The following is a 25,737-nucleotide window of genomic DNA, read 5'->3' as shown; positions in this document are numbered from 1 at the left end:
TAAAAAAAAAATAAAAAGTTAAAATAAAAAAATTATAATAAAAAAACCTAAACATTCAAATCACCCCCCTTTCCCTAGAATTGATATAAATATAAATAAACAGTAAAAATCATAAACACATTAGGTATTGCCGCGTCCGAAAATGCCCGATCTATCAAAATATGATAATGGTTTTTCACTGCATTTAACCCCGCAACGGAAAATCGCTCCCAAAGTAAAAAAATGGCACTTTTTTGCCATTTGAAAAAAAATTTAAATTCTATTAAAAGTGATCAAAAGGTCGTACAGTCCTAAAAATAACATTGTAAACATCATCAAAATCAGCAAAAAATGACACCACCCACAGCTCCATACACCAAAGTATGAAAAAGTTATTAGCCCCAGAAGATGGCAAAATCCCCCCAAAAAATTTTGTACAGGAGGTTTTAATTTTTTTTAATGTATGAAAACATTATAAAACCTATACAAATTTGGTATCCTCGTAATTGCACCAACCCAAAGAATAAAGTAGACATGTCATTTGGGGTGCACAGTTAAATCCGTAAAATCCAAGCCCACAAAAATACGGCACAAATGCGTTTTTTAACAATTTCACTGCATTTAGAATTTTTTTCCCGCTTCCCGGTACACGGCATGGAATATTAAATACCACCATTTTGAAGTGTAATTTGTTACGCAGAAAATAAGCCATCACACAGCTCTGTACATGGAAAACTAAAAAAGTTACAGATTTTTATGTGGGGAGTGAAAAATGAAAATGCATAATTGAAAAAGGGCCGCGGCGGGAAGGGGTTAAAATGTTTTGGGAATGCAAACATATGAGGCTTATTATTTGCAGGGTGAGATACAATGTATAGACAATTCATTTTGGGGGTCTATTGCTTATTCATGAGACTTTATTAACTATTTCAAGGGAGACAAAAACCAAATCATCAATTTTTATTTTGGACTTTCAGCACTCAACTTCCAACCCCCCCCCCCAGCTCATTGTAATGTAAAAATAACATTTTATCAGTATTCTCTCGATCACTACCATTACAGTGATACCTCATTTATACAGTTTTTCTTATTTTACTGAGCAAAACCAATATTGGAGAAAATCACATTGTTTTTACTCGACAACTTTTCAGGGGCTTAACTTCTGTATTTTTCTGTTGAAAAATTTTATTTGTTTAATTATTATTATAAAATGATTTTTACAGTTTTTTTACATTTTAAAAATTTTTCCACACTTTTACACCTGTATTGCTGACACATGCTCAGTTAGTTATATGCAAGTCCTGCCAGGAGAGGGAACCTGGTGTGAAGAGGAACTGGCAGCCTCGGGGAACACGCCAAACCCCGGGGCTGCGGCAGGATGGATTGGATCTCCCGGTAAGCACAAGGTGAGGTCCAATCCACGGGAGACATACTTACATACCGCGGTCATGCTTGGGGATGAGTAGATAGAAGGGGCTGGTTGAGCAGCACATACCCCCTCTATTAAAGGGAATATTACATAAAGATAAATCGGGATGTATGGGAAACAATTTTAACTTAAAAAAGGTGTCAGTTATTTAATAGGGCTCTATGGGAACCTGTCACTAGCTGTATTTGTGAAAATGTAGTGACAGGTTCCCTTTAAGTGATAAGTTACAAAACCTGCAGCATATTGGTTTGCTAGTTAGTTTTAGGGTATTCAACTGTACCATAGTCTTTACCTTCAGGAGGATAATCTGTTGGACCAGTAACATGTGAAATTATAAGCAAGCAATATGTAATTTTTCCTATTCAATTTTTTTTTCTACCTCACAGATTTTTAACCCATTCTATTTTTTCCAAGCCTTCTCACTTATTATATGGTATGCAACATCATACCTGGAATATAGCTTGGTTATTTCACTTATGACCATCATGTCTATTTCTGCGACTGTATATAACTTACGAAAGGTATGTAAATATGTGTCTTCTTAAAATGGCAGCATTTTATTTATTTTCACTTAATGTATATACACAATTTTTTCTCCTTTTTAGCAATCAGTTAAATTGCACAGAATGTCAACATCCTATAACAGCATTTTGGTTTCGGTTCTTCATAAAAATGGAGGTAAATAGTGAGATAAGGAGTTATGATTGTATAGTATCTGAAATCTAGCACTGTGTATGTTAGGTAGGCTAGATTTGCAAAAAATTACAGAAAAATTAGCCAACATTTATTCAAATAAAAAATCAAACTGTTCTGAACCAGGAGGTTTTGAAAGCCATGATTGACCTCGTAGAGACAATTGTCTGATGGTCTGGTGCTTTGTCCAGGTCTTGGCAGAAATTCTGTCTAGAACCCTGATTCAACATATGGGAGTGGTCCTCCACAGAAGGTCCAACAATTGTCACCATTCACTATCCTAATTCATGCTCAAGGATCCTTAGAGAAATGCAACAATAACAAAGCTCCATGGCGAGATTGAAAGATGATTGAAGGAAAGGATAATTAAAGCTTTATCTGACATAATGCAGCCCTTTGTGGCATAGCCAGCCACCTATAAGCCAGGGAGTTTCCCAAAAAGTATAAGCCCTACTAGGGCCTTTGGGACACAAGGTTTACCCAGACTCCCAGGAAGAGATGTTTACAGCCAACTGCAGCTCCGGTTTGCCCCCGGGAGGATATTAATCCCCAGTCATGGCTTCCTCCAACTGCCTAAAAGTGCTCCAGGAGGTTGGTCACAGCTACCACAAATTCCTGTTCTAAGAACTACAGTACCATATAATTCCAGGAAATTATAGTTCATGTAGATTTCTACTTCATTTGATTCACTTATCTCTAGATGTTTTCTTACCTGGTCTTTTATTGTGTAATAGTTTTTTTTATTTTGTGTAATACAAAAAAATATTTGATGGGGGTGTAGTTTGGCTGTGTGAAAAGCTGGCCATGTAAGTTTGAGCTCCACTACTGGACCCCCAACACAGCTATTTATACCAAACTGCCTGGCAACATTGGGACACTGCACAAAAGAAAGAGGGGCACAGAAGTATATATCAACAATGATGGTGCTGCCAACAGTGCATGTGCAACTTAATTAAGCTTGTCTGCATTGGATCATCTCACATTCAAGGCTGGCAGACAGAGCTCTGCTCCCAAAGGAGCATCTTTAGGATTTGACATTTCTAGCAGATAGAGCACTGGCTCTTACCAGTTCCCAGCCTTACCTTCCCCTGCACACACTGAAGACGAGTGGAGCATGCCACCACTCTTATTTCATACAAAGCAGCTTGGAAGCTTCAGGATCTCATGCCTCTGACACATCTGAAGGCTCCAGAACACCTACCAGCAGCCCACTGAAACAAAAAGCCAAAGGAGAAAATGGCTCTACGAGCACTGAGGTGGGGGATTGTGTACCTCATACTTCACAACATCCCAATGAGGCAGACTTCTTTGGCTTTTCTGAAAATATGCTCAGAGGCATTACGATCTTCCCAGAAAAACATGCAATCTATAATAAGACCTCTTCAAGCCTCCATTTATGAAATAGGATAAAGGGGGGGACATGTATCATAGTTTATTCTTTCTGTGGTGAATTTTTGAGACATTTGGCAGCTCTTTCTTGCACCTTATGTATGATCATTTCTTTTTACTTGTGATACATGTTCAGTTTTTCCTATCCTGGCAGGCGCAAATTTTGGCTTCTTTTTGAGACTTTTTGTTGCAAATGTCTCAAATCCACAAGCCTTGTGAGGGGGTTATATACAGGAGTGTACACAAGCCATGTGAGGGGGTTATATACAGGAGAGGACACAAGCCATGTGAGGGGGTTATATACATGAGTGGACACAAGCCATGTGAGGGGTTATATACAGGAGTGGAAACAAGCCATGTGAGGGGGTTATATACAGGAGTGGACACAAGCCATGTGAGGGAGTTATATACAGGAGAGGAAACAAGCCATGTGAGGGGGTTATATACATGAGTGGACACAAGCCATGTGAGGGGGTTATATGCAGTAGTGGACACAAGCCATGTGAGGGGGTTATATACAGGAGTGGACACAAGCCATGTGAGGGGGTTATATACAGGGGAGGATACAAGCCATGTGAGGGGGTTATATATAGGAGAGGACACAAGCCATGTGATGGGGTTATATACAGGAGAGGATACAAGCCATGTGAGGGAGTTATATACAGGAGTGGACACAAGCCATGTGAGGGGGTTATATACAGGAGAGGATACAAGCCATGTGAGGGGGTTATATACAGGAGAGGACACAAACCACGTGAGGGGTTTATATACAGGAGGGGACACAAGCCATGTGAGGAGTTATATACAGGAGAGGATACAAGCCATGTGAGGGGTTATATACAGGAGAGGAGACAAGCCATGTGAGGGGTTATATACAGGAGAGGAGACAAGCCATGTGAGGGGGTTATATACAGGAGTGGACACAAGCCATGTGAGGGGGTTATAAGCAGGAGTGGATACAAGCCATGTGAGGGGTTATATACAGGAGAGAATACAAACCATGTGAGGGCGTTATATACAGGAGAGGACACAAGCCATGTGAGGGGGTATATAAAGGTGAGGATACACACCATGTGAGGGGTTATATGCAGGAGTGGACACAAGCCATGTGAGGGGGTTATATACAGGAGAGGACACAAGCCACGTGATGGGTTTATATACAGGAGAGGACACAAGTAGAGATGAGCGAACATACTCGTCCGAGCTTGATGCTCGATCGAGCATTAGCGTACTCGTAACTGCTCGTTGCTCGGACGAGTATTTTGCCCGCTCGAGAAAATGGCAGCTCCCGCCGTTTTGCTTTTTGGCGGCCAGAAACAGAGCCAATCACAAGCCAGGAGACTCTGCACTCCACCCAGCATGACGTGGTACCCTTACACGTCGATAGCAGTGGTTGGCTGGCCAGATCAGGTGACCCTGGGATAGACTAGCCGCTGCCCGCGCTGCTCGGATCATTCTCTGTCTGGATGCCGCTAGGGAGAGAGCTGCTGCTGGTCAGGGAAAGCGTTAGGGTGTTCTATTAGCTTACTGTTAGGCAGGAGTGATTCAACAACAGCCCTTCTTAGGGCTACAATAATGTTATCCTTTTTTTTTTTATTTGCTTGTGGCTGGGCTTGCTGGCACTAGTAGTGTGGTAGTAGTACCATATTGTGAGGAATTAGCAGGGGGACTTGCTACCGTTGTGTTTAGCTCTTAGTGACACACATATCCACCTCAAACACCAAAGTGGGAAAATTTATTAGGGGTTTGATTTCAATTAGGCACAGTCTACCAGTTTCTTTTTATTTTACGTTTATTTTTTTCATAACTCAGCGTCATCTCATCTGGCATAGTAGTGTGCTTTAATACTTGGCTAGAAAATAGCCATAGGAGAATCCAAACGGCTTACTTACGCCTACAGTAGCGTTATATATATTTGATTTCTGGTTGATCTGCTGGTGGCTGTAGTTGTTGCAATGCATCTACTAGCAAATTGTGAGCAATTTGGAGTGAGACTTGCGACCACTGTGTTTTGCGCTTAGTGACGCACATATCCATCGCAAAGACCGAAGTGGGAAAATTTATTAGGGCCCGGGGTTGGATTTCAATTAGGCACAGTCTGCCATTTCCTTTTTTATTTTACGTTTATTTTTTTCATAACTCAGCGTCATCTCATCTGGCGTAGTAGTGTGCTTTAATACTTGGCTAGAAAATAGCCATAAGAGAATCCAAACGGCTTACTTACGCCTACAGTAGCGTTATATATATTTGATTTCTGGTTGATCTGCTGGTGGCTGTAGTTGTTGCAGTGCATCTACTAGCAAATTGTGAGCAATTTGGAGTGAGACTTGCGACCACTGTGTTTTGCGCTTAGTGACGCACATATCCATCGCAAAGACCGAAGTGGGAAAATTTATTAGGGCCCGGGGTTGGATTTCAATTAGGCACAGTCTGCCATTTCCTTTTTTATTACGTTTACATTTATTTTTTTCATAACTCAGTGTCATCTCATCTGGCATAGCAGTGTGCTTTCATACTTGGCTAGAAAATAGCCATAGCAATAGGATAGCATCGTTTGGTTTTAAAAACTAAAAAACACACAAAAAAAAAAAAACACAAAAAAAAGTTAAAAAAAAAATTAAAGTTATAACTCTCATTTTCAAAATGTTTAACGCGAGGACTAGGGGTAGAGGACGAGGGCGGGGATGTGGGCGTCCAACTACTGCAGGGGTCAGAGGCCGTGGTCCTGGGCGGGGTGAGACACCACCTGCTTATGAGGGAGCAGGGGAACGCCGCAGAGCTACACTCCCTAGGTTCATGTCTGAAGTTACTGGGACTCGTGGTAGAGCACTGTTGAGGCCAGAACAGTGCGAACAGGTGATGTCGTGGATTGCCGACAATGCTTCGAGCAATTTGTCCACCAGTCAGTCTTCCACGCAGTCCACCCATGTCACCGAAATCGGCACTCCTCCAGCTCCTGCACCTCAGCCTCCTCCCCCCCAGTCTGCCCCCTCCCAGCAAAATTTGCCATTTGAACCGGCATACTCTGAGGAACTGTTTTCTGGACCCTTCCCACAGTCACAAACCACTTGTCCGGTTGCTGATGAGCAATTTTCCGATGCCCAGGTTTTCCACCAGTCGCAGTCTGTGGGTGATGATGACCTTCTTGACGTAGTGGAAGAAGTGTGTAAAGAGGTGTCCAACGATGAGGAGACACGGTTGTCAGACAGTGGGGAAGTTGTTGTCAGGGCAGGAAGTCCGAGGGGGGAGCAGACTGAGGGATCGGAGGATGATGAGGTGACAGACCCAAGCTGGGTTGAGAGGCCGGGTGAACACAGTGCTTCTGAGACGGAGGAGAGTCCTCGACCAGAACAGGTTGGAAGAGGCAGTGGTGGGGCCAGATGGAGAGGCAGGGCCAGAGCTGGTGCATCAGCGCCAAATGTGTCAACTAGTGAAGCTCCCGTGGCGAGGGCTCCTGCGGCGAGGGCTAGATTTTCAGAAGTCTGGAGGTTCTTTAAGGAAACACCGGATGACCGACGGACTGTGGTGTGCCACATTTGCCAAACCAGGATCAGCAGGGGTTCCACCACTACTAGCTTAACTACCACCAGTATGCGCAGGCATATGAATGCTAAACACCCCACTCAGTGGCAACAAGCGCGTTCACCTCCGGCCGTGCACACCACTGCTCCTTCCCCTGTGTCAGCTGATAGTCAGCCCCCTGCCCAGGACCCTGCCACAAAAACCCCATCGTCGCCTCCACGATCCTCCACAGCATCCACCAGCGTTCAGCTCTCCATACCCCAGACGCTGGAGCGGAAACGCATATATAGTGCAACCCACCCGCACGCCCAAGCCCTTAATGTGCACATCTCCAGATTGCTAAGCCTGGAGATGCTGCCCTATAGGCTAGTAGAGACCGAGGCCTTTCGCAGCCTCATGGCGGCGGCCGCCCCTCGGTATTCGGTCCCCAGCCGCCACTACTTTTCCCGATGTGCCGTCCCAGCCCTGCACCAGCACGTGTCAGACAACATAATCCGTGCCCTGACCAACGCCGTTTCTGACAAGGTCCACCTGACCACGGACACGTGGACGAGTGCTGCCGGGCAGGGCCACTATATATCGCTGACGGCACATTGGGTTAACTTGGTGGAGGCTGGGACCGAGTCTGACCCTGCGGCTGGTCATATACTGCCGACGCCGAGGATTGCGGGGCCTACCTCGGTCCAGGTGTTTCAGGCCTACTATGCCTCCTCCTCCTCCCACCCCTCCTCCACCTCCTCCTCCGAACGACCATCCGTGGGCATGGCGCCATCAGTCGGTAGCTCTAGGCACAGCAGCAGTGCAGTCGCTAAGCGACAGCAGGCGGTGCTAAAACTGCTGAGCCTAGGCGATAAAAGGCACACTGCCCAAGAACTATTACAGGGCATCACGGCGCAGACTGATCTGTGGCTGGCACCGCTGAACCTGAAGCCAGGCATGGTTGTGTGTGACAACGGCCGTAACCTGGTGGCGGCTCTGCAACTCGGCAGACTGACACATGTGCCATGCCTGGCCCATGTGTTAAATCTGATAGTTCAGCGTTTCCTCAAGACATACCCCAATCTGTCTGATTTGCTCACGAAGGTGCGCCGCATCTGTGCGCATTTCAGGAAGTCCAGCACAGATGCTGCCACTCTCAGGGCAGCGCAGCGCCGCCTCCAACTGCCCGCTCACCGACTGTTGTGCGACGTGCCCACGAGGTGGAATTCAACACTGACCATGTTATCCAGAGTTTACCAGCAGAGCCGAGCGATTGTAGACTGCCAGATGTCAACTTCCACCAGAACTGGTAGTCAGGTCAGTCAGCTTCCTCAAGTCTACAATGAGGAGTGGACGTGGATGTCTGATATCTGTCAGGTGCTGATTAACTTTGAGGAGTCAACACAGATGGTCAGTGGCGATGCCGCCATCATCAGCCTTACCATCCCGCTGCTTGGCCTGTTGAAAAACTCTCTGGTCAGCATGAAGTCGGAAGCTTTGCGCTCCTCACAAGAGACGGGGGAAGAAGATTCCCTTGTTGATAGCCAAAGCACCCTTAGGTCTGTTTCTCAGCGCATATCGGAGGAGGTGGAGGAGGATGAGGAGGAAGAGGAGGAGAATGTTGGCGAGACACAAGAGGGGACCATTGTTGAGTCCTTCACTGTTGAGCGTGTATGGGCAGAAGAAGAGGAGTTGGAGGAGTTGGAGGAGGAGGAAATGGACAGTCAGGCCAGTGAGGGGAGTGAATTCTTACGCGTTGGTACTCTGGCGCATATGGCAGATTTCATGCTAGGCTGCCTATCCCGTGACCCTCGCGTTCAAAGAATTTATTCCAGCACCGATTACTGGGTGTTCACTCTCCTGGACCCACGGTACAAGCAAAATCTTTCCACTCTCATCCCTGGAGAGGAAAGGAGTGTGAGAATGCATGAATACCAGCAGGCCCTGGTGCACAAGCTGAAACAGTATTTCCCTTCTGACAGCGCTAGCGGCAGAGTGCGTAGTTCTGCGGGACAAGTAGCGAGGGAGAGTAGGCGAGCAGGCAGCTTGTCCAGCACTGGCAAGGGTACGCTTTACAAGGCTTTTGCCAGCTTTATGTCACCCCAGCAAGACACTGTCACCTGTCCCCAGTCTCGGCAGAGTAGGGCTGATCTTTACAGAAAGATGGTGAGGGAGTACGTAGCTGACCATACCATCGTCCTAAATGATCACACAGCTCCCTACAACTACTGGGTTTCAAAGCTGGACATGTGGCACGAACTGGCGCTGTACGCCTTGGAGGTTCTTGCCTGCCCTGCCGCTAGCGTCTTGTCCGAGCGGGTTTTCAGTGCAGCTGGTGGCATCATCACCGATAAGCGTACACGCCTGTCGACTGACAGCGCTGACAGGCTGACGCTTATCAAGATGAATAAAGCCTGGATTTCTCCTAATTTCCAATCTCCACCAGGTGAAGGAAGCTCAACCTGAATAATTTATCCACTCCTCCTCCTCCTCCTCCTCATTTTCCTCCTTCTCCTCCTCTTTGTACAGTAAAGCAGAGGAAACTGGCTATTTTTTTACAGGGCCCACTGGCTCTAGCTATAGTACTTTATGCATTTAATTTTTATGGAGGGCCACCGACCCGGTCCTCTGTTTTAAACAATTTTTGGGAGTGCCACATACAGGCACTCAATCTATTCAATTTTTCTGGAGGGCCACCTACCTGCTCCTCTGGTTTGAAAACTTTTTTGGACTGCCACATACAGGCACTCAATCTATTCAATTTTTCTGGAGGGCCACCTACCTGCTCCTCTGGTTTGAAAACTTTTTTGGACTGCCACATACAGGCACTCAATCTATTCCATTTTTATGGAGGGCCACCTACCTGCTCCTCTGGTTTGAAAACTTTTTTGGACTGCCACATACAGGCACTCAATCTATTCCATTTTTATGGAGGGCCACCTACCTGCTCCTCTGGTTTGAAAACTTTTTTGGACTGCCACATACAGGCACTCAATCTATTCCATTTTTATGGAGGGCCACCTACCTGCTCCTCTGGTTTGAAAACTTTTTTGGACTGCCACATACAGGCACTCAATCTATTCCATTTTTATGGAGGGCCACCTACCTGCTCCTCTGGTTTGAAAACTTTTTTGGACTGCCACATACAGGCACTATCCAAATTGAATTGTCTCCATAGCAGCCTCCACACGTTGTCTCCATTGCTACCTCCAAAAGTCGTCCATATAGCTGCCTCCATACATCGTCCCTTTATCAAACGAGGTGTGTCAGGCCGAAATTTGGGTTGTTTTCATGGATTCCACATCAAAGTTGTTAACTTTGTCGCCACCCTGCTGTGTTATCCACAAAATACACTGGCAAACTTTTACCATTTACGGATATTATTTCAGCGCTTCTTGCGCATCTGTTTACATTCCCCTCACCCGCCATATCCTAAACTTATAAGAACGCTACTACACTTGATCTTATACAAAAGGTTCTTAGAAGTGCTGTTTGGGGAGTAGCCTAGAGACAGGGGCTTGGATTGGCGAAAGCTCGCCTGGCAGCGGAGCGCCAGCTCCATGCCAAGAACCAACTAACATAGTTTTAACTGCAGCACCTTTAATCTACTACTAGTTCACTGCCTCCATACATGGCCGCCTTATCAAACGTGCTGTGTCAGGCAGAATTTTGGGTTGTTTTCATGGCTTCCACAACAAACTTGTTAACTTTGTCACCACCCTGCTGTGTAATCCTCAAAATATACTGGCAAACTTTTACCATTTACGGATATTATTTCAGCGCTTCTTGCGCATCTGTTTACATTCCCCTCACCCACCATATTCCAAACTTATAAGAACGCTACTACACTTAACTTGGTGCAGGCTGGGACAGAGTCTGACCCTGGGGCTGGTCATATACTGCCGACGCATTGGATTGCGGGGCCTACCTCGGTCCAGGTGTTTCAGGCCTACTATGCCTCCTCCTCCTCCCACCCCTCCTCCACCTCCTCCTCCTCCTCCGAATTACCATCCGTGGGCATGGCGCCATCAGTCGGTAGCTCTAGGCACAGCAGCAGTGCCGTCGCTAAGCGACAGCAGGCGGTGCTCAAACTGCTGAGCCTAGGTGATAAAAGGCACACCGCCCAAGAGCTATTACAGGGCATTCCGCATCAAACTTGTTAACTTTGTCGCCACCGTGCTGTGTAAGCCACAAAATATACTGGAAAACTTTTTTCATTTACGGATATTATTTCAGCGCTTCTTGCGCAGATGTTTACATTCCCCTCACCCGCCATATCCCAAACTTATAAGAACGCTACTACACTTGATCTTATACAAAAGGTTCTTAGAAGTGCTGTTTGGGGAGTAGCCTAGAGACAGGGGCTTGGATTGGCAAAAGCTCGCCTGGCAGCGGAGCGCCAGCTCCATGCCAAGATCCAACTAACATAGTTTTAACTGCAGCACCTTTAATCTACTACTAGTTCACTGCCTCCATACATGGTCCCCTTATCAAACGAGCTGTGTCAGGCAGAATTTTGGATTGTTTTCATGGCTTCCATGTTAACTTTGTCGCCACCCTGCTGTGTAATCCACAAAATATACTGGCAAACTTTTATCATGTACCGATATTATTTGAGCGCTTCTTGCTCACCTCCTTTGGTTCCTCTCTGCCACCCATTGGTTTGAAGCCTGAGTCCATTTAGGGTATGTTGCCATGCCACTCTCTAGCCTGCCGCTGCTGCCGCTGCCTCTGCATGCCGTCCCCAATAGTGTCAGGGTCAATTATTGGATGTTTTAGATGCTATCTAGCCTCATTTGGTCACTCTGTCATGGCCATGCTGTTGCCCATAATTTTGGCATAATGGTGCGATTAAGCAGCCTCAGAGGCATCCATGCATGCTGCCCCTGCTGTTTCCTGTCCATTTCCGTGGTGTTTCCATCCTTTTCTGAGGTTCCCAGGTGTTTGGCCAAGCTTCCCTGTGCAGAGCCTTGGTCCCCTTGAAAAATGCTCGAGTCTCCCATTGACTTCAATGGGGCTCGTTACTCGAAACGAGCACTCGAGCATCGGGAAAAGTTCGTCTCGAATAACGAGTACCCGAGCATTTTAGTGCTCGCTCATCTCTAGACACAAGCCATGTGAGGGGTTATATACAGGAGAGGATACACACCATGTGAGGGGTTATATGCAGGAGTGGACACAAGCCATGTGAGGGGGTTATATACAGGAGAGGACACAAGCCACGTGAGGGGTTTATATACAGGAGTGGACACAAGCCATGTGAGGGGGTTATATACAGGAGTGGACACAAGCCATGTGAGGGGGTTATATGCAGGAGTGAACACTACTGTTAATTTTAGATTTGAGGCTGTGTCCTGCATTTTTAAGCACTGTTGTCACACCCCAAGAAGATGACAACATATGAGGCTGCGGTCACATGTAGTGTTAAGGGAGCGCTCACATATTGCGTTTTAATAGTGTTTTAATTGCATTTTAATAGCGTTTTAATTACATTTTGAAACATATTACAACAGCTGAGTAGAGGTGATTTGCCTAATTACATTACTGTTAACATTTGCATTTACAAAACACATAGTAAATGCGATGTAAACATATGAGTTAACATCACAATTACATTGCGTTTTGTAAATCCCCTATACTCAGCTGTTGTAATGTGTTTCAAAATGCAATTAAAAACGCAACGTGTGACCACAACCTTAATACCACATGTGACCTCACCCTTAGAAGTAACCAATAAATTTAAAATAAAATGTAAATACAAACATTTATAGCATGTGAAATAATTTCAATTTACATGGTAAAATAGGATCCATGAAATAAATCCTTCCTTTGCACCAGCCCTGGACTAGGTGCAGATTTGTGCCTAAAAAGTCGCAAAAATAAGCGAAAAAACACAATCCGATTGCGTGCGCCAAAAACCCAGGGCAATTGAGGACACAATGGAAAAAAATTGCGAAACCCGACGGAAATGAGGCGTTCGAACCCTTAGTAAATGTGCCCCAATGTCTGAGATTCAAGCTAAATATGTAGACTCAGAGGACCTGGATAGTATCAGCTGATTATCTTCACTCTAAGTCCTAACTTACAGCTTTTGCTCAATTTGAGCTTTACATCGAGCGGGCACATTTGGTTCCTAAGCTCAACAATTTCCCAGATGTACTGGCAAGATTTACATTATACCATGTTAAAGAGCAACTTTTAGCACACCCTTATGGACACTAAGCTTGTCGTAACTAGACATTGGAAAGAGGTAACCTGCCCCAACATATGTGAAGTAGTGAACCAAATGAACACTAACTGCGTTTATGAAAAATACATACATCTGCAAGAAAACAGATACCGCAAATTTAAAAAATATTGGGACTTATGGATAGCAAGCCCTTACCACCAAGAGTAAATTTTGAGTTTTCTCAGGTCACAGTTGTTATGGTTACTGTTTTTGTGTTTACGACGGTTTACATGTTAACCTATGTCCAATATGCTTTTGAATGATAAGCACAATCTTTATTTAGAAAGCAGAAGATCCCAAACAGATGGCTAAAAAATAGATACTGTATAACTGCATAGCATCAATCAATAAGTGATCCCCCGCTTATTTCTCCAATAGACCGAATGACAAAAAAATTAATTTTTGGAATTGAAAATAACTGTAAATTTGTCATAGAAGTAGGTATAGTAACATTGTAATAGTAATATATACTATCTATATATAATATTGGTATGTGAGGGTGATGCATTTCTTTCTTTCACCTAAAAAAGATTTACATTTATTTCTCTTTCCTTGTTTAAAGAATCTGAAGAAGTTCAGTCTCAGTCCCTGGTTCCTGGTGACGTCATTGTTCTGGGTGGAAACAAACTTTACTTACCATGTGATGCTATTTTAATCAGCGGAGGTTGCACTGTAAATGAAGCAATGTTAACCGGTAATGTGGATATCATTAATGTCTATTTTTCATCATTATCTTATACTTTGGAGTTTTTGTTTTAGCCATTACTGTTTAAAGCCTCACCTCCCCTGACATGTGTAGATAAATATAACTGTATACTTCTGAATATCTTTTTTTAATCTATGATATATTTGGAAATGATGATCCAGATATTTTATGGGGAATGCAATTACAATGCATTCAGAAATTCTTAAGAACATTTAAAAATGTTTTACATTATGTAATGTTAAAGCCTTGTGATAAAATCAATAAAAAAAATCCCAATCAATCTGCAAATATATTAAAAAGAAAAAAAGAAAAGAAAATTTGTTATGGACATAAGTATTCAGACCTTGTCAGAATTTAGTTCTGGGCTCTTTGAGCAGATTCTCTGTCCTAACAGCATCCCCATTGTGGTAAATACAGCTTGTTGGAAAAAAAATACATGCCTTTCTATATAAGATGACAATGTACATCAGAGCAAAAACCAAGGCATGAGTAGAAAAAAAATTCATGTTGAGCTCAAAGGTGGGATTATGTTTAGGCATACAGAAGGGTACAAAAAAAATTCAGCTAATTCCTGGGCATACCTGGGCGAATAGCCCAGAGCTGCTGTGGGCCCATCTAAGGCGATACATAAGAAATCCATGGGGGCTGGAATATTTTAGGAAACAGGAGACTGTTTTAGTTTCTGAATTTTTAATGTTGCCACGTAGGTTCACTGCAAAGGGCCCCACTGAGGTGCTGTCGCCCAGGGGCCTACTGAACCCTAACTTATTCCTAAATGGATGTCAAATGGAACTAGGACTCTTAAAAGAGCTAGCAGCCCACTTATTTAAGTCAACTGCACTGAAGATGAAACCAAAAACCCAAAGGTCGATCTGGCTGACTTCCAAGGCTTTCTATTACGATAAGGAAACTTGTAAAGCAAATATAACAACATGACTACACTAATTTGGACCTCTTGGTGAAGGACCAGAAAGAAGCTCCCCCCATTTGTGCCAGCTTTCTGTAATTGTGTGTACTAGGGCTAGGGATACTCATATATTGATTTTTTATATAAAATGTAAGTTTGTAAATTTGTAAATTCCATTTGTAAATTACAAGGTGAAAGTACTCCAGTGACAAAGACACCACTTCCAAATGTCAATAACTGCATTCCATGGATGGTACAATGTGGGGAAGACTACAAAAAACATGTCCTGTACTGTGGCACTGAGATCATCCAGACTAAAAGAAGTAGTAATGAGCTTGTGAAAGCCGTAGTTCTGCAAACTGGTGGGTATATTGTATGTATATAGTATACAAGCTTTTCAAAAAGGGGGTTTAACTTTAAACAATCTTGTGTTGTTGGAATGGTATATTAAACATATATTAATCACAAGATTGGAAGCAGTTTCAGTTTACACAATTTTCAATGTGCTTTCCATGTAATGAATGGACAAGCCAGTTAAGGCATAATAGCAGTGAGTTATATACTGTGTATATTGTAGCAACACTTGTAGCAACATTCTTTAAAATAGAGACTTTAATATTGATGAAGTAAATCACAAACTAAGGGCAACCATGTTCCCGTGCTGACGTGTTTTTTTTTTTCACATCACTGATTTTTCATTGAAGCCATTTTGGCTTATGGATACATACTATAGTGAGTGCTCTGGACCAGGAAAGGACAGACTGGACAGTGATCCCTAAACTGAGTTCCCAAAATGGACACCTGCCTGCTTACCTCTGCATATCCTAAGATGATTCAAGACAACTAGGAGCCGTTCCATCCCTAGGTCACACATAAAACAAGACATGCAAACAGAAAACACAAACGAGATGGCACATAAGGTACAAAATCAGAGTCCAAAAGGATAGTCAAAATACGAAAGCCAAAACTGGAAAATCAAAATATAACAATATAAGTAAACAGAGTAATATACCAGGAAATAAGTAGGTCAAGCAAAATTAAAACCAGCACTGGACTGAATGTGAGCCAAACACTTATAGAGACTGCTCCGGGCAATTGGAACTAAAGTCTGTCAATCAAAACATTAACTGTTGCTGGACAGAAGGATAAGGGTGTGATGTAAACAACCACAAATCAGGCAGAAAGTTAATGTGTGTTCACACAGATGACTGACAAATGAAACGCAAAGACAAATATTAATGCCGCAAGAGGAAGACTATAGCATGGATGTTACACATACAGATTAGTTTTCTCTACCTGGCTTCATTGATTTTTCACTGATGCCTTACTGAACCATTCTTTTCAAAGAAGAGACAGCCTCTAAGAACATGCTAGAGACAATTTGGGAAGACAATTTAAGACATCACATAGTTTAAATTTAAGAAAATTCTTAACTTCATAATGATATGCTTACATTTATTACAATATTTTTCTGTTTGTGTTTTATTAGGATTCAATACTGCAAAGGGGGATTTAGTAAGAGCCATTCTATATAACAAACCAATGAATGTTAAACTACATAGAGAGGCTATTAGGTTTCTCATTGTACTTGTGGCATCCGCTATATTTGGAGTAACCTACACTGCAGCTGTGCACGTGAAGAATGGGGTATGTATTTTGCTGAGCTGTGTAAGTAAAACCTAAAAAAAATATTATTACTTCTATCACTATTATATTAATATGATAAAAGATTATAGTACTTGCTGTGGCACATGTGGTTTCAACAGACTATTGGAGAAATTTCTCTAGGCATCTTGGAATACTTTGGATTATTTCTGTTACACAAAAAGGTTCTATAATTGTAAAACAAAAGATTGTTATCAAGACTACATTTTTCACAAAGCTTTTCAAAATTGATAAGATGTTTGAGTTTTAAAAATATGTTTTTGTTGTCAAAAATATATATTTTCTAATTCTATTTTGAAAATGTTGTTAATTAAAGGAAATCTACCATTTGATGGTCATTCTGACCCAAACATACCTTTGCATAGGGGTAGGTTAGCTGATGGTGGAGGTTGTCTTGTTTAGGCACAGAAATCAGCAGTTTCATCCAAAAATCGATTTATAAAATATTCAAATGACCCTTTGGCACTCCTCACACAGGGCACTAGGTACTTGGTCAGTAAAACAACTATGCAGGCGCCTAGTGTAGTTCAAAGTTCTCCCCACATCCTCCCTGTCTCGCTCCCAAGACCCAGTGAGGCCACCAAGCTCTCAGGGGGCACTGGTGCATACGCACTGTATCTCCATTATGTGCAGCCGCCTGCTTTACAGTGCGGCAGTGTGAACAAACCCGGAAGTTTGTAATCTCCGAAGACTTCCTCTATGCGCATAATGAAGATACAATGCGCATGCACCAGTGCTCCCCAGAGCACCGGCTCTCGGAATTGAGACAAGGAGGGTGGGGTGAGGACTTTGAAGCACTCTAGGTGCGTGCATAGTCATTCTAATGACCAAGTGCCGAGCACCATGTGTGAGGAGCACAGGAGCACCAAAGGGTCATTTGTATATTTTAGAAATCAATTTTTTTATGAAACTGCTGACTTCTGTCCCTAAACAAGACAACCTCCAGCATCAACTTACCTACCGCTATGTAAAAGTATGTTTGGGTCAGAATGAGCATTTTCAAATACAGGCAGTCCCCTACTTAAGAACACTTGACTTACATACGACCCCTAGTTACAAACGGACCACTGGATATTGGTAATTTATTGTACTTTAGTCCTAGGCTACAATAACCAGCTGTAAAAGTTATCACAGGTGTCTGTAATAAAGCTTTACTGTTAATCCTGATTCTTATGACAACCCAACATTTTTAAAATCCAATTGTTCTGGCTGGGATTACAATGATAAAATATACAGTTCCGACTTGCATACAAATTCAACTTAAGACCAAACTTACAGACCCTATCTTGTATGTAACCCGGGGACTGCCTGTAGTAGATTTCTTTTAAAAGAAGCACTCCATACAGAAATTTCCATCCCTGCATCCATTATTTCTCACAATCTGCATATCTTGTATCAATTTTTGCTTAAAATGAATCCATCTTGTTTTTAGGTTTCTGCTTCCTTGTGCTGCATCAAGCACCATTTAGAGAATGAATGCCAGCCTATACTTCAACTTCAAACCCCACCTGAAATGGGTGTTCTTACACCTAAAAATATCACTAAATGTCTTCCATAGTTTAAAAATTTGGACCGTCATAAACACCGGCTTTACAATAGCTGTTTTCATATTGTTTTGAAACCCACGGCAAAGATCACATTGCATGGCATATACTTTCAGCATGTACAAATCTAATTTTGGGAAATAATAAATAATATAGATTAGAATTTTTGTATTTATAACACTATTACCCAATGCAGACTACAGAATACATATCATTTTACATGATAAAGGACCTTTGATGATGTCATCATTGGGGAGAGGTTAATGTCTTCAAGTTCTTTTAAACGCAGAACACATTTTGGAAGCATAGGAGACTTTTTATGGGGCTGTGCTGATTGCTACACATCAGTACAGATATGTATAATAGTAATGAAAGAGCTGTGTATAAAACCCTGTATAAACCAGAACATGACTATTCCCCCATCTTAACAGGTCCTGTGCACTGCTTCACTATTTACTAAAAACACTGCAAACAGCATTATGTGCAGTTTGCCATTGTAGTGTGCAGAGGGCGCCAGATTCAGGATTTCTGGCACCCAGTCTTCATGAATCTTCATAAATCCCACATACAAATTAAACTTAAGAACAAACCTAAACAACCTATGTTCTGTGTAACCCGGGGACTGCCTGTAATTAACCCCTAATCACTGACACTTGTTTCCATCTTAATGACAATACTCTATTTGTAGAATTTGACATGTGTCATGATATTTGGTTATAACCAAATGCTTTTGTATATCCAGGTGATTTTGAGATATTTTTTTTCATACTTTATGGGCCAGATGTATCACATGTTTTTTTCTGTTGTTTTTGTGCCTTTTCATACTGTCACACTGTTTTTGTGACTGTTTTGCAGCTAAACCTCAAACTAGCAGCAAAAATAACCATGTTTCCCTCATTTATCCTACCAATCCAGATGTTTTGCTGTGCTTAATAATCATTCATCATTAGCAACTTCATTTAGGTGCATTTAAGGTGCAAAAACACTCCAGCCTGAAGGTGGCAGAAACTGTGATATAAGCACTGAACTCTTGTTCAGAGCAGCTTAGCCCCAGCAGAGGAGCTCAGCAGACACTAGTACAGACACTACCTGCAGCCTCTGTTTACAGATCATGACCTTCTTTTTACAAAACAATCTGCAAAAGCAGTAGCTCAGAGCAGGAGAGAAGAGAATTGTGTAGGATTTTGCAGATAGTGCAGAGAAGTGTCCCCGTTTAGAAGGATGACCACACTGGTGTCTAAGGAGGATGCTGGCCAGAAAAACAGGGGGGCAGCAGAAGATCAGCACTGGGGGATCCCCTCCAGGAGAAGCCACTGCTGAGGAGGTCACTGGGTGCAGCTTGTCACTCACCTGGGCTTTGCTATGAGGGTCATTCTCATTCGGGGATGTGAGAGTAAAGCAGAGGAGCTCGTAGCAAGATCACATTTAAGTGCCCAAATCTAAAATTGCACCTATATTGCACCTGAATTGCACCTAAATTGTGCCTAAAGAAAAGTGATTAATAAGAGACAGGAACTCAACTCATCACAGATGGTTGTAGTTTGTGATACATCGATATTTGAGATGTCTGAATAAGAGTAACCCCAAATTACCCTTCTACAAAAAAAGGACAACTCGCAATGTATGTAAAACAACATTTATGAAGTCTATTAACACCTTGAGTGTTCCACAGGGGTTAAAACAAAATGGAAGTATGACATAGGAACCTTAGAATTTTGGGGGGAAAATACATTCATTTAACCCCTTCCCGACGTGCGCCGTTATAGTAAAGTAAATAGTAAAAGCAAGGACTTACCGGTAAAACCCGTGATCGATCCGTGGTGTTTCCCGACCAAAGCTTTGCCGGCGGCTTCAAAAAAATTCAATAAAATGTGATCAAAAGTTTAACACAAATAAATTATATATATATATAATTTTTTTCCCCCTTCTTACTCAGGCTAGTGTTCACGACATTGTGCTTATGTCACTTCTGATGCTGACAGCTGGGGTAAACAAAACTATTCCGGCATCTCTTACACTTTGTCTTCTGTATGGCCAGACAAGATTAAAGAAAAAGAACATTTTCTGCATCAGTCCTCAAAGGATCAATGTAGCTGGGCAGCTCAATCTTGTATGTTTTGATAAAGTAAGTTTTATTTTGTATTGTACTTTTTTGTACTGTATTTATGCCTAATTTTTTGCTGGCTCTTTGATAAATAGTGCATATTAATCAAGTTAAAAAGAGAAATAATAATTACTATACAATTGACACCAATTTAACATCCTATGTTGGTCACACACAAGCAAAGCACACCGGTCTGATACTTCTATACACTCAAACACCTATTGCTACATTCATTCAGGTCTTCTAAATTCCTTTACTCAAATGAACACAAGAAGCACTGACACATACATATACATACACACATAATATACATACAACCACACACACAACTACACACACGCCTCTTCTTTATACACAGTCCCAGCTGCAACGCCTTCTCTGAATGTCATGGCCCGATCCCCTGGCAGGCTGATCCTGAAATCAAGATCCTCCTGACCTTCAGAATATAAGACACAGGCATTTTTAACAAGATTATAGTCCTAAAACTTGAGGAAAGAGTGAAAATAGCCAATCGTTGGTGATAATAATTACTATACCAATGAAATTAGCTATTATATTGTAAGATATGTAACCTTTAGGGCAAAACATTTACAGCTGCAGTGTTTCGGCATATTAGATCTTTCATAGCCCCTAATCCCAAAGACAATCCAAAAAATTCTAGACAATGGGCTGGCTGAGTGGAGGGCGTGGATGAACGGGAGGAGATGAATTCCAGCAGACTTCAGCGCAGCAGCGACACCTAGTGGACATCGGTCGCACGACCTTAGTGAATCCCGGCAGAACCCGAATCAGCATCGGAGAACGCGCTGCTGGATCGCGACTGGACCGGGTAAGTAAATCTGCCCCATTGTGTTAAGAGGTAGAGCTGGGTAGTGATGGACTGCATTGAAGGAAGAAGGGTCCAACAGTAGGCATAGCCAGTGCACCAAGTTCTTTTACACAAACAGAAAAACATTGTTTCTCTAGAAATAAAGGAAACATTCATCTTATATCTGGAAAGCTAAGAAAGTGGCTTACGCAGCCTAAAGCCACATTAAACTACATAAAACTGTAGCAATATGTTTCTTCATAGACTGGAACTTTGACAGAAGATGTCTTGGATTTGTATGGAGTTCTTCCTGTTGAGAAGAGCTGGTAAGTTTCAGTCATTACAATAGCTGTGTCTGTGAGCTGTTAAAGATCATCTCTATTGGTGGCTAAGAAAATGAGGAACATTTACTAAGGGTTTCGCGGACCACATTTCTGTTGGGTTTCCAGATGATTTCTGTTTTGCGCTGCATTTAACAGGGGTTTTTGTGGCACACGATCGGATTGTGTTCCAATTGCGACGGCTCTCGCGCTACACAACTCCAGCGGACCTGATCGGGGAAGCAACACATGCAGAATATCGGGGGCATGCTGTAAGTAAATCGCGCCAGCTTTGCATTCTCGTCGGGGATCGCAGCTCGGGGATAGCGCAGGGACAGGTAAGCAAATGTACCCCAATGATTAGAAAACAAGTTTACCAACAAGTATTCTCCGAGACTATAAAATGGGCCTTCTAATAGAACAGTAGTAGAGGAAGTGTGTGGGCACAGCCGACACCTGATACAAAACAAGGCAGCACGATGAAGTGGACAGGGGGTATGAAGGCATATGACTCCACTGGAGTGGTGCTCTATCCAAAGAAATATAACAGTCCAATTTGATTCAGAGTAAAAGAACGGATGGCACTCACCGAAGGTAGAAAAGTCTTCTTTATTAATTCAAGGTAAAATACAGGGAGGCACGCAGTGCCGCTATGCCGACGGGCCGTTTCGCGCCGTTCGGCGCTTTCTCCAGGCAATAACAGCGCATGCGCGCCCCTCACCGGAAATAGGGAGAGGAGCGGAAGTCCGCACGCGCTGCCATGGAAACAGCAAAGCAATCTGGTTACAGTTCACGCTCCGCCTGTAACTGCTGTGGGAAAGAAAAAACCCCTTCGTTTCACTAAATAACAGTAGTATTTAAAGGAGATACTATATGAAAGTGGTGAAGTAGTCAAAATGTCTACGGGGTAATAGATTCCCTGGGCAGGCAGGCGGGACGTGCTGGCAAAATGTGAGATTAAAAAAACGCATTACGCAGTACATACAACTTAAAAACACATTTGGAGAGACACATCCGTATCGTAATGGGCTAAGTCTAACACATGCTATACAAAACTGGCTACAAGAAAACCTTCATCTCATTGCGATCATTGAGGCCCAAGGCACCCATAGCATTAAACTTCATGATACACCTGCTTTCTCGACGTAATAAATTTAAGGCACGATCCCCACCTTCAGGAGTGCACTCTACCCTCTCAATACCAGCAAACTTGAGGACATCAGCGTTCCCATTGTGTTGCGATCTAATGTGTTCAATAAGACGTGGAGAGCCGACACCGGTGGTAATAGATCTTTTATCTAAATCGGGTGAACATACTTCTAATCGTTTTCCCAATATAATATCTCTGACATGGGCAAAATATAACATAAACGACAAAGGTCGTTTTGCATGAAATGAAAGCCTTGACTTCTTGAGTGACCCCTCCAAAGGTAATATATTTTGCTTGACTATTAAAGTCGCAATGGCGACAGGTACCACATTTAAAGTTCCCTTTGGGGATACCCTTGGAGAGCCAGGTGCCTCGAGGGGAAGAGTACCTGCTCTGAACCAACTTATCCCGCAGGGTCACACTTCTCCTGAAGGCTACAATGGGTCTCTGTATGGTAAATTGGTTCAACTGAGAATCTTGTTTTAGGATATGCCAATGTCTATTGATGGCTGTTCTTATGGCTATATCGCACGGACCATAATCGAAGGTGAATACAAAGCGTCTATCTTTGTCAATATTCCTATTTTTGTGTTGCGCTTTTTTTCTTTTTAGCAATCCTTCCCGTGGTACTTTTGCGGCCTTTTGTAATGCCCTATCTAGGAGGGGTTTTGGGTACCCACGTTCGGCCAGTCTAGACTTTTTTTTTTTTTTTTTTTTTTTTTTTTTTTTTATTAATTAATTTTTTTAATTTTTCCAATAATATAATACATGGCATCTTTTCACATTCAGCCTAAGTCAATATTACAATGCATCATTACATAGCATCTTGCAGCTAACAGCATATCCTTAACTTCCAGACAATACAAGCCATCAATTTATTACAAAGGATATCAATTTATATGTTCCCCCTCTCCCTCCCCCTCCCTCTCCACCCTCTATCGATGCTGGGGATGTCTGCACAGTCATAATAAGGAAGCAGTGGGGTAGAGGATAAACCTCTAAAGCCTCCACTGGTTCCAGATTTTATTAAGTCTGCTGCCTTTCCTATATCGTTTCTCGTAGGCGCATTCGTACGATTTTATATGATGCACTAAATTACTCCATTCATTTACTGTTGGGGACTTGTTATCTAGCCAATGTTTGACTAATACTAGTCTTGCAAGGAAGATAATCTTTAAGGCCAAGTCACTTTTTAATCTATCGTCTAAAGAGATCGGGAGCAAGCCCAAAATCCCAAACGTGGCGACACGGGGAAACGCACATTGAAGCTGATCCTCCAAATTCGTGAATATCGCCTCCCAATAGGAGTTGATCTTCGGACAGTCCCAAAGAACATGTAAAATATCGGCTTGGGGATTCTTGCACCTCTTACAGTTAGCATTTTCGCTTAAGCCGGCTTTAAACATTAAATACGGTGAAAAATAAATTCTATATAATATATTAAGTTGTGTACATCTATGATTTAAATTTATCGTTGATCTGACCACATTCCTATAAATGTCTCGCCATTGTGCCGCTGTGATAAAGCCGACCTGTTTTGTCCATTTCTCTTGGCTTACGTGACTACAATTCTGATCAATGATGGACCTTAGTCGGTGATAAATATTAGATAAGTTGAGTCGTGACAATTCTAGATCTAATAGATCTGTGAAACTACCCCCTACGTGTAACGTAAACCTATCGTGATGTGCTTCTTTTCTAAATGCATGTGCAATTTGATAATACCTAAAAAGATCCCTTTCCTCCAGAATACCCCTATCGCACCAAAACTGGAAGGAAGGGAGTGAACCATATTCCCCCAACTGCTCCAGAGACTTAATCCCCTTTTTTTCCCAAAACTCGATATCTTCCATTTTACATAATTCTACAAAGTTGAGATTTCCCCACAAAGGCGTAAATTTAAAACCCCCCTTAATACCGAATAGCCTCCTGAGGTCTCTCCATGTATAGTCCAATAGCCTCGTCAGAGGGAATTTTTTTTCATTGAGACTCTTCAATTGACCAGACTCCAAAAGTGCAGGCAAAGACTCAAATCTTCGCCCCAACCACGAGGTGATCGCATGAAATATAGAAGTCTGTCTGTTTTCCAGAATAAACTGTGCCTGTGCCGCCAAAAAGTAATGGTAGAAGGAAGGGAGCGAAAGACCGCCCCCTTCCCTATCTAACATTAAAGTTTCTTGTTTAATACGCACCTTTTTCCTCCCCCAGAGTAATTTATTTATAATCGCACGAATAAACCCAAACCATTTCTTGCCTATCCAACACGGGGAATTACATAATATATACAATATTTGAGGTAACAATACACTCTTTGTGAGGACAACTCTCTCTGCACGATTTAATGGGAGCGTATTCCATGTATTGACCTTGTTTTTAATTTTTGTTAGCAAGGGGGCAAGATTTAAGGTAACATAGTCGTCGACCTTGGGCGTGATCTTTAAGCCCAAATAATCACATGAGGTTGAGACCTTCAGATCAAACTGCAGATAATTGAGGTGTGCGTCGGTGTCTAGAGGGACCAGAATAGACTTATGGGTGTTTATTTGAAAACCTGAAAATCTGCCAAATTCCTGGATAGCCTTCAAGGCTTTCGGCACAGATATATCAGAGTCCTTTAGGCAGAGGAGGACATCATCAGCGTATAACATAATCTTATCCATAGGCCCAGCAAGTCCTCCCCCCTCTATCTCCCTATCTGCCCTAAGCTTAATTGCCAAAGGTTCGATAAACAACGCAAATAGCAACGGAGACAGGGGACATCCCTGCCTAGTACCCCTAGACAATGTAAAAAAATCTGAATAATCACCGTTCACCCTAATACAGACCCTAGGGGCCCTATAAAATAGTCTAAGCCAATCTACAAACGTGCCACCGAGCCCAAATCTGTACAGCGCCTCCCAGAGGAAGTCCCACTCCACCCTGTCAAAGGCTTTAGAAGCGTCCAACGACAGGATGGAGCGGGACCCCCCCCGGCCCATCTGCAGGCCCGCAAACAACCGTCTAATATTGGTTTTACTCTGGCGACCAGTAACAAAACCACATTGATCTTCATGTATAAGTAATGGCGCGTACTCCTTTAATCTATTTGACATTAATTTTGCCACCAATTTAGCATCCGCGTTGATAAGCGATATCGGTCGATAGGATTCTGCTTCCAAAGGGTCTTTATTTTTTTTATGTATCAAGACTATACTTGCCTCGTACCACGAATCAGGCAGCCTACCCTTTCTTAGAGCAAATTCCCAAATCTCCACCAAAAGAGGTAGGAGAATGGTCCCAAATCTATTATATATTTCCAGCGGCAACCCGTCCA

The 25,737-nt window shown here is 42.7% G+C and overlaps 1 protein-coding gene across 1 annotated transcript in view; it reads left to right on the top strand.

Annotated features, from left to right (window-relative positions):
• Positions 1–25,737, top strand: part of LOC140122116 (probable cation-transporting ATPase 13A5) — a 77,676-nt gene that overhangs the window by 16,902 nt on the left and 35,037 nt on the right. Inside the window, exons 7-13 of the mRNA XM_072142601.1 lie at positions 1,795–1,929; positions 2,014–2,086; positions 13,783–13,914; positions 15,025–15,195; positions 16,323–16,480; positions 19,979–20,167; positions 21,219–21,280. Of these exons, the coding sequence (XP_071998702.1) occupies positions 1,795–1,929; positions 2,014–2,086; positions 13,783–13,914; positions 15,025–15,195; positions 16,323–16,480; positions 19,979–20,167; positions 21,219–21,280 (920 nt within the window). The remainder of the gene's footprint in view (positions 1–1,794; positions 1,930–2,013; positions 2,087–13,782; positions 13,915–15,024; positions 15,196–16,322; positions 16,481–19,978; positions 20,168–21,218; positions 21,281–25,737) is intronic.

Source organism: Engystomops pustulosus, chromosome 3 (genome assembly GCF_040894005.1).
Source record: "Engystomops pustulosus chromosome 3, aEngPut4.maternal, whole genome shotgun sequence".
In the NCBI taxonomy this organism is placed as follows: Eukaryota; Metazoa; Chordata; class Amphibia; order Anura; family Leptodactylidae; genus Engystomops; species Engystomops pustulosus.
This window is presented reverse-complemented; position numbering and strand designations above follow the sequence as displayed.